A 10,294-nucleotide genomic window follows, 5' to 3' on the forward strand; every position below is an offset into this window, starting at 1 on the left:
GTTAACGTAAAAATTTGTATCTGGGATATAAGTCTTATATTTGGAATAGGATATGACTATGTTAGATTTAGTCCATTGTTGATTCACCAAAATTAGGCACAATTCTAGATGAATTCAAAATTAGGTATAATTTTATCCGACATTGAATAATAGTTGATCAATAGTTTGATGATATATTTGTATAAAACAAAAAAAATAATTTCTAAGTCTATATAAATTCAACAATAGATGAAACTGCATATTCTAGTAGACAATGAAATTTATGTTTGTTTTGCACTTTCTTCATATTTCTTTTCCAAATCAAGTGAGTGGCAAGTTCTTTGCGTTTTATGATTGCCGTGTACGGTATAATTGGTATTATTTTGTACATTACACTATTTAAATTCATCATACCATTTGTAATGTTGTAGCCTTGTGGTTTGCAAATAATTAGAAATAAAAAAAATCATTGACAATGATCAATAGCTTAGAATTGCTCAATTGCATTTGAAAATCTATCCAGTTCCTTTTGATAGATGGTAATCCTAATTCCTTTGAAAGTACATGTTTTATTAGGCGTTATTTTCGGTGAAAAAAGAAGTAATTGATTAAGTTGCTCCGTAATAATAAAACTAACCAAATTAGTAGCTCCTGGATTTCTAGCCTAATGTTTTAGGGGAACAATAACGTGCAGTTTGATAATGACTCCTTAAAATCTTTTGGTTTACTCGGATATCTCCTATTTTAATAGAACTCTTTATTCTAATGACAATTATGGCTTTTGCCAGTAAAAATAGACATTAATGAGTCAAGGATATTTCGTATATTAACATTATTATTCGTGCTTTTATAATAATATAGATAATTCCTATTTTAATAGAACTATTTATTCTAATGACAATTATGGCTTTTGCCAGTAGAAATAGACATTAATGAGTCAAAGATATTTCGTATATTAACATTATTAATCGTGCTTTTATAATAATATAGATATAGATTAAAGTAAAATACAAGAGGAAGGGGAGATAAACCTAACCTCCCAAACACAAAATAAAATCTATCTTAATATCTACCTAGTACAGATAGCATATCCAAAGTTTCCACGGATCTATTATATGTGTTAGATAACCAAAAGAGCTTGTGACATATAACTCATTCCCTAACAATTATGTCATAGCAACAAGCCAAAGAGGCATTCATCGAGCAACAAAGATATTCTTGACCACTTTATGCCTGGGGCTAGGAAGCTGCATTATGTCAAGTTTGTAGTGACCAAAGGCTTGCTTTGGTAAATCATTATCAGTTAAGATTATAGCCTCATGAATCTCATGACTCTATTTTGCAAATATGTCCGCCACATTATTAGCCTACCTGTAACAATGTCTAATAGTAGTATTGTGTTGAAAAATGAGATGTTTTATCTTTCGAATAATGTTGTTCATGTGCCAAGGGGATTTTAAATTATCATTCCACATATCAATCACATTCGAGGATAATTCTATCATAACCATTAGAATGACACCACTCTAGGCCTACAAGTGCGGCCTTCGCTTCTGCCAAATTACTTGTGCCACTCCCCCAAACTTTATGAGAAAGCCATAATCATATTACCTGGTGATCTCTTAAAATGCCACCAGCATCAATCATATTATTACCCTGTTTGCTATCATATGTATTAAGCTGGCCCAACCAAATAAAGGTTTTCCCCAACTTACGGGAATACATATAATCTTTGCTGCTAAGGCTATAAGTTTATCATATACTATGCCATGGGAGAAATACCTATATAAAAATGTTATGTTTAAAAACCACCCATACCAAATGGGAAAGAACTTGGAATTGAACTCTTGTAAAGAAAATTTTAATACCTCCATACCTTGAAGCACATTTAGCCTTCCACAATTCCCAACAAATAACAATGGGGTTGATTTTCAAGATTACCTGAAGTACCTTGTCGTTGGATTTACAACTCCACTAGTTGCTAAGAATATTCAGAACAATGTTGTCCTCTCATCTGATCCCCAGTGGTGCCCCAATGTGTATCCATGTATTTTACCGTCTGTCCATTGGTAAAACTATATTGCATGGTCTCTACTTGTGGTATCATGCAACAATTACATCTTGACACAATATTCTGTCTAAATCTAGCAATTATATCATCGAAAGGTAATTTACCCTTAATTAGTCTCCACATCAAAAGAATATTTTATAGGGCAAGTATTTGTGCTAGACTCCATTCAGAATTGGTGTAATGCCTCTTTGACTGTCTTATAGCTTGCCATGCTGATGAAGTAGTAAATAGACCAGTGGTGAAGTAAAAAGGCCACTTCGATATATTCTTGAGCAGTTTAATCTTTTAAATTCACTAAACGTGGGTATGTCTGGTTTCTATTAAATACTATTTAACAAATTATGTTTGTTAAATTTTATGAGAACTATGAAAAAAATTAGACATAGTCAGTAGGAAAGTCCCGTTAAGTCACATAAATCACAACATCAAAAATGTATTAGTAAACACCAAAATATGTCAAAAGCAGTAGAAACTACACTAGCCACAAAAATAGACCAAAACTAACAGAAACTGCGAAAATACACATCTAAAGTGATTTTAAGTTAAATATTTTTGTCACTGAAATTTAACAATCATATTTATTAAATATTTGATCGAGAATAAAAGTACGCACTTTTAACTTAAAGAATCTGGTTAAAACAATACTGTTCAACTGGACAGCTCCGTTGTGGCGCCACCCATGTAATTATTTTTGTTAATTAATTAAGTATCTGGTTAATAAAAAAAATATATATATATTTAAGGGACCATTTTGAATTTATAGCTTGTTTGACCAAACTTCTAAAATCTGCTTATTTTGATATTTGGATTTCCAATATTGCTTTTCGAAAAAATACTTTTGGTGAAAATTAATTTGTGTTTGGCTAATTAATTTGAAAAGCATTTTTGAGTAATAATTAGTATTTGACCAAGTTTTTAAAAAGTGTTTCTAAGTGTATTTTTTTCAAAAGTATTTTTCAAAAAAATGGGTAGAAACAATTTTTTTTTTCCTCAGAAACTCATTCTACTCAAAACACTTTTTTCCTCAAAAAGTTTCGACAAACAACTTTAACTTTGAAAAACAAAACTTTTAACAAAAAAAAATTTACTTTTAGCCAAGAAAAAACTTCTTGGCCAAACACGCTATTACTCCCAAACCATAAGGGACCATTGATACCGGATTATAAAATAATTAAACCAAGGGAGTACAAAAAAAGGGAAAGAAATAAAAAACAATAACAGAAAATAGAAACGAAATTGAGAAGCTCTTTCTTTCTTCGAAATCTGGAAACCAGTCAATTGAAAGGTAACAGCGTTTTGTAATCCGATCATCAAAGGCATAGCTCGCGTTATACGTCTCATATGTTCAGATTCTGGTAATATTATTACTCTCATATTTACGGATTTTTATTCCTTTTTCACTTCTCAATCTGATGATCACGTTTCGTAGTTGAATTGTTCGTTTGTTTTTCGTTTTCTTTTTCATTTTTTGCTATTTTTTGGTTAATTTCAAAGAATCTGCGCTAAATTTGCTATTCCGTATTGTTAAGGTAGATCCAGGATTTAGACGCCGTGGGTTTTGAGTAGAGAGAGACAGAGAGTGTCACGAAAGTATATCTAACTCTATCTATACTTAATTTCCGCACATGTATATTGCGTTTGGCCTTGATACACTAGGTTCTACCCAACCCGCGAACCTATTGTTGGATCACCGCTGATATCCATGTAATTTCAATTGGATGTGTGATTATAGCTAGTGGCTGAGCAGGAATATTAACAAAGGGATTCAAAAATTTCAAAACTTGCAAGCTATAGTAAGTCAAAGGGATTCAAAAGTATACATATAAGGAAAAATTGTTTTTGGCCTATTTGCGCATTCCAATTTTCTAACGAAGGGAATTCAATTGAACCCCTTCATTGGCTGTGGCTCCGCCAACGATTATAGCATAGCTTGTTTTGATTTAAGTGCTACCGTGGCATCACGTACTGTAAGTAGAATCAATGTTTTAAAAGGCGTTTTTGGGGCGAGCCTTGGGGCGAGACGCACCAAAAATGCCCCGAGGCGATGGTGTGGGGCGAAAGTCTCAAGAGGCGTACACCCAGCAATTCGGGGCGTACGCCTGGGCGTTCGGGGCGCATTTTTGTAGTGAGGCGTAAGCCCTAGAGACTTTTTCAAATTAAAACAAAATTTATTGAATACCTTCATATAATACCCAAATTCTCAAAAGTCTGTTTATAATTACTCAAAATTTTAAAAAGGAACTGAAATGTATTAAATTTAAAAGTCAAGACCTTTTTTATTGATTGAAGCCCTAATTTATGGCATTTCCCAATTCTTTATCTTGTCCGGTATTCTGCTAATATCTCCCAAAAGCAATGAATATTCAATTTTTTTTACAAATACAAAGAGAACTTCATTCTCATTCATAGCAGCAAGTTCAAAGTTCAAATTGCAGGTTAGTCATTCTTTTTGTTCCTCCACGAAGAAAACTTTATTCTTTTCGACTCAGGTTACTTGTGCTTGTAAGTAGCGTATAATATATTGTTTTGACTTGTTTTTTATGGGGATGAAGCACATCTATATATATATATATATATATATATATATATATATATATATTTCACATATTTATAGTTTTCTTCAATTTTTATGCAATTTTACCTATTTATAAATATTTACTGTAATTATATTATTTTATAAAATATTAAAAATTAAATACCCATGGGGCTTACGTCCCGTGCCTCGGGGCTTACGCCTCGCTGAAGCATATGTAAAACGCCTCGCCTTACGCTCACGTCTTTTAAAACACTGAGTAGAATATACAACATTAACTTCTAATCTAGTTTTGCTTAAGACTGGCATACATATCTCAATCAATCAATTATGCCCCTCAATCGTAAATTAGTTGGTGTCGACTACATGAGTCCTCTGTACCCATTCTCACTTTGTGTCTTTATTGTACATGTTAACAGGGGTTCCGAAGAGCAACAAGCTCAGCTACATCCTCAGGAAGCTAATAATGGTTCAATGTATTCACCATCTGTAGTCAGTTCACCAAGTTCTTCCCGCCCTGCAACCCCGAGTTCAAGCTCGTCTGGCAGCTTTAATGTGCACAGGCCAACAAACAGGCCAAGCTCTGTGTCCCATGTTTCTCCAGCAGAGGCTTCTGGCATCATTGCTGCTTTAAAAGCTAAGAGGTAAATGTTAGTTGATATGGGAAAGCAATTACACTTATAAAGCAAGGATAATTGATTACATTCTAGCAATACAGTTCTTGCAGTCTTTCTTTCTACAGGAATTAGGTTCTGAACTTGCTTGGATTTGTAACAAAGATTCTCTCTGCATTTCCTATCTGGTTATCAAGACTAGCTTAATGTTACCATCTAGAAATGAAAATCAATATATTTTGGTGTTTCCAATATATTAGTGTGAATAAAAATCCTGAAAACTCTATAGTGGTGGTGATACAAGTATGCTTTAGGAATCAACCTTTTTGAGTGTTGATGAATGCTCTTTCATAAAAGAGTTTTGTTTTCTTATCTTATGGAGCATTAAGAAGCACCAATTTGTGCAATGAACTGGAGTGCATTGGGAACATCTGTGCCTTAGTACAGATTTTGTCATTTGGTAGCAGAGAGGCTGGCTGATAGGAAATGCGTTAATCAAGATATATGTTTTCTATCTAAAATAGATCCTCATGGTTCGCTTCACAGTCAGAGACATCTCTCTGGTACATGAAAGAGCATATATATTTTAGTTGTATCATTAGTATCCGAGAAAGCATGTAGAAGGAGCATTTAGTGGCATCCTTAATGCACCATTCGTGCATGTTTTGAGTATAAGTTAGTATTAGTAAGTTTTATCTGTGAAATATGATTTTGACTTTACAGTATCTTCTGCCAGCAGATGAAAGTCAGCAAATATTTCATGACTTGATCATCCAATTTTTGTACTTGGGATTGGAAAAGAAAAAAAGAGAATTTTTTTTCCTGATAAAGAAAGATGAAGTCTTTATATTTTTCGGTGATTAAACAATTAAGTGAAAGGCTTAGCATTTTTCCTCATTCTTCTTTGCAATTGTACTTTCTGATTTTCTATATGCGTTCTTGTTAATTTATTCAGTGTTGATGAGCTACGGAAGCTTCTTTCCGACGCTGATGCTTATCGCAACTTTTTACTTTCACTTGAGGCTGTCAAAACTCAGAGTAAAGTAAGTAGTATAATTGTTTGTTTCTTTCTGCTCTGTGTTTCTTGCTATACCTTGTTCACTTTGATTGTTAAGCATAAGTGATGGATCTGATACATTCTCATTTTCTCAAATAAGGTATTTTGCTCCACCAAATTACACATATATCAAATTGAATGAAAAATCGAGTGAGGTTCTATTTCTGGTAGTAAGGAATCAAGTTTTACGTGTGAGATGACTGAATTTAGCTGTTCTGTCTGTGTGGGATTTTACCTTCATGATGCCATAATGTATTGAAGCAATTCAAGTTGCTTACAATCTTATTCATAACACTGCACTTTATTGCTTTTTTGGTAACCCCACCTCATACAAATCAACTATCATAATACTTGCACATTCATAGCTCAATGACCGTGTTCTTGCTTCCTTTTCTTCCCTTGCCAAAATGAACTAGATTGAACTTTCTACCCTCGTATGCTCTGCTCTTCTTCTTATACACTTAATGCATGTGATGGATTATGTATCCTCATGTCTTATGCCTGTTAGCAAGGTAATATCAAGGGAAGACAACTTTTTTATCAGTTATAGTCACATTGACCATGGCGTAATGTTTTATTCCTGCTCTGTGTTGATTTTTGTGGTAACATGTTACTCTTGCTGTTTTCCCCATATCTGATCAGGTCAAGGACGAGCTTCGGAATGAAACTATGCAGCTTGCTAGTAAGTTATAGATTGCTCTTTGCCTTATTGTACATAATGCTTTATCGACTAGTATTGTAAATAGTTTTATGGTGAACTCTTTTATATAGGGGAGAATTTAGAAAAAGAACCTCGGATAATGGAGCTCAGGAATCAGGTCAGATACTTCACATTGTTTCTAGGGTATTGACTTCTTTTTCAAAAGCATTTTGAACCTTTCAGCATCAAAGCACTGATAGTGGAAATTTCTTCCATGTACCCTCCATTATTTTGTTTACAGTGTAGAATCATCCGCACAACTGAATTGGCTGCTGCTCAAGAAAAGCTGCATGAGCTAGAAAGGAGAAAAGAAGAGCTTCTGAAGTTGTACTCCCCTTTATCACTCCTCCATCACCTACAAGGTAAACAGTGGAAGCACATAAACTTGTATACTTTTTTCCTTCTTTTAGATTCTTAGTTATTCTTTTTGCATGGGTAAAATGATTTGAACTACTCTTAGATTAACAGGGCTATAGAAAACTTTTAGGGTACTATTCTCATGAGGCTTTCACTTCAACACGTTGAGTGAGAACAGCCCAGTAGGAGTCAAGTCAGCATTTAAATTAGACTGGTCGAAAGAAACTTTTCAGGTCTAGACATAGTAAGAGCTTAACATAGAGAGTAGAGCTTGACATAGAGAGTGCTTTGTTGACTTGGTTATGTTGCATGATATATCTGAAATTGCGTAATGTTCTTCAAATCCTCTAGGGCTTTATGCTAGAGCTCCACAGAATGGTCATAATTCAAGTGCAAGTACGTTTTGTATTTCTTCATAACCGCTTCATATGCCAGTCTTTATCTTTAATTAAAACAAAGAATCATGGGAGATCAGGGTTAAAATCTCTGGAGAGACAAGAAACACTAGGTAATTTTTCCTATCTGTCTAAGCCTTGGTAGACAAAGTTTTAACTGGTGTCTGGTGGGAGATAGCAGGTCGAGGTGTGCGCAAGCTGGCCCGAACACCACCTTTATAAAAAAGAAATATCCAAATTGGATTATAACAATATGCACAAACAAGAGCAGTATATGTCACTAATGCATTATTACTATTCATAATGCTTAACTTTTAAGGTGCATTCTTCATTGGTGTCCTCTTGATCTACTTTGACGATATGCTTATTTTCCTCAACTTCTTGCAAAAACATTAGTTTCTCTCGATCAGTTTTCGCTCTACTCCAATATTCAAATACTTTTTAGATTAGTACACTCTACAAAAAATTTCATTATGTCCTAATGAAATTCCATCCATATGAATGTTATCATCAGATTGTGTCCGAGTATTCTGCTTGGTTCAACTTTTGTTTTTTTCAACTTTTTTTTCTTCCTTTTCTACACCTCAATGCTATCCGTTCTTCATCAGGAGCTCAGTTCAACTCTTTTTTCTTTCTTTTTGGGCAAAGCACTTCAACTGTTAAAATGGGCCTACATTTGCCAGCTCCAAATAGCTTTGAAATTTTTGCGATGGCGGTTTAGAGACCTAAATTGTCCTATCAGTGATGATTTAAGCTGCTAGTGAAGGGTGACTGAATCAAAATTGCTAACATTCTTTTTGATATAGTTCAAAATTGCTAACATTCTTTTGCATGCTCAAGCTGACATCACCTGGAAAAGGATGGGTAGATACGAACACCCTATATAACACTCAGATGTATTAAGGATCATCTTAAGATTATTGGGTTTTAATTTGGCAATGAAACTTTTCCTCACTTCTTGCAGAAGTTCCATGTAATGTGAGCAACTATATGTAAGATCAGGAATTTTAGCTTAATAGCTTATGCTCAATTTAGTTTCACATTGTTACTTTGTTCTCGGTGGTGGTGTTATGTTGGGGGTAAGTGTTGGGGAAAGGGATTGATTTGTAGATCAACCAAGAATTTCCAATTTGAAGTGTCTATTAGATGCCTCTTTTCCACCACACAACTTCCTAAATGATTATGTGAATAAAAAGCTGGATTATAGTAATTAAGGATCTCCGGTTATTCAGTGATCATGTCATTTTTTCTTTTGACTAAATTTTTTGTAATTAATACCATTTTTGAGATACAAAATTGAAATTGCCCTTGGAATTTTGGAGAGATGATTAAGCATGGATTTTTAATGGGATTAGATAGCTGAAAAATCAGACTTGCCAGAAAAAGAAGACTGCTAACTGATGTTGCTATTGATACAGATGCCATGAAGAAAACAGAGGAGGAATCTGAAACAATGCTTGGCCAGCTTCTTGATCGAGAAATTGATCTTACAACATTTGTGCAGAAGTACAAAAAACTGGGATGCAGTTACCACAGACGTTCCCTCACACATCTTGCTGCTAAGTCATCTTTTGCTACTTGAATGATTTGATGTATGGATATTATAGCTTTGGCAGCTCGTTACTGAAACCATAGAGTGTAAATATTCTCCAGATGTAATTTTGGGATCAACTTCAGGTTCACTGCAACTTTCTACAGGGACAAATTGAACTAATTGTTGTTGAAATATCAGTCACTTATCATCCTTGCGCACACAGACGGGCTTTTGTATGCCAATTCCTCAGGCCTCATCTGGCTGAATTATCCTTGTAGGGAAAGAGGAAGAGATATGGCTTAATGTTCACCTCAGTTCAGAGGCATGAAATTTGTTGTTACAATTGCATTTTTAACCATGGATTGTTACTCGTTTTGATTCTTATGAAAGTTACTACTGAAGGTGCATGCCTTTTCGTTTTTACCACCTTTACCAGTGAACAATGTTCCATGGATTAGAGAAATGATATGACAACTCGCATTTCTCCCCCACCTTCACCTTCACCCTCACTTCTGATTGTATACAGTATACACCTCTCTAAACTGATTAGAAGTATTTCTAGTTCTAGCAAATACTTCATGTAAATGTACAGTCATGACTAGTTTAAACCCAATTGCTTCATATCGCCCACTATTTTCATTTCTAATGTTTTTATCAAAGTTAACATGAATTTTGAGAGACTGCATGTCTTCCCACACAACCTGTTTCATTTGATTTTAAGTCTAGCTAGTCTTGTTCTAACACCTTCAATTATCATGGTGCACATATATAACACATTTATAAGCTTACCTTCAATCTGAACTCTGAAGTGATAATTTCTAATCAGGAAAAGGGTCAAATATACCACTTTACTTTAGTATACTGTTCACATCTACCCTCCGTTATATTATTTGGCCACATCTATCCTTACAGTTAGCCAAACTTTTTAAAAATACCCTCCACCTAGCAGAAAGCCACCAAACTAAAAAGACTTATTTTTTTTTTTAAAAACCCATTAATAACTCGTTAAAACCCTTTTATTTACTGCACTTTTTTCTCACAGATTAGTCATCTC

General features: G+C 34.2%; 1 protein-coding gene across 1 annotated transcript; it reads left to right on the forward strand.

Annotated features, from left to right (window-relative positions):
- The first annotated feature begins 3,180 nt into the window (after nucleotides 1–3,180).
- On the forward strand, nucleotides 3,181–9,663 carry LOC104087899 (vacuolar protein-sorting-associated protein 37 homolog 1-like). The gene is made up of 7 exons (XM_009592472.4): nucleotides 3,181–3,405; nucleotides 5,003–5,227; nucleotides 6,153–6,240; nucleotides 6,897–6,936; nucleotides 7,026–7,072; nucleotides 7,196–7,316; nucleotides 9,125–9,663. Exons 1-7 carry the CDS (start codon nucleotides 3,392–3,394, stop codon nucleotides 9,286–9,288), a joined length of 699 nt encoding a protein of 232 aa, XP_009590767.1. The 5' UTR covers nucleotides 3,181–3,391; the 3' UTR covers nucleotides 9,289–9,663.
- The last annotated feature ends 631 nt before the right edge of the window (nucleotides 9,664–10,294 follow it).

This window comes from Nicotiana tomentosiformis, chromosome 2 (assembly GCF_000390325.3).
Source record: "Nicotiana tomentosiformis chromosome 2, ASM39032v3, whole genome shotgun sequence".
NCBI classification, from domain to species: domain Eukaryota; kingdom Viridiplantae; phylum Streptophyta; class Magnoliopsida; order Solanales; family Solanaceae; genus Nicotiana; species Nicotiana tomentosiformis.

Coding starts and splice junctions, on each gene's coding strand:
- LOC104087899 (XM_009592472.4), top strand. Junction 6,241..6,896: donor CTGTCAAAACTCAGAGTAAA/GTAAGTAGTATA, acceptor ATATCTGATCAG/GTCAAGGACGAGCTTCGGAA. Junction 7,317..9,124: donor ACTCCTCCATCACCTACAAG/GTAAACAGTGGA, acceptor CTATTGATACAG/ATGCCATGAAGAAAACAGAG.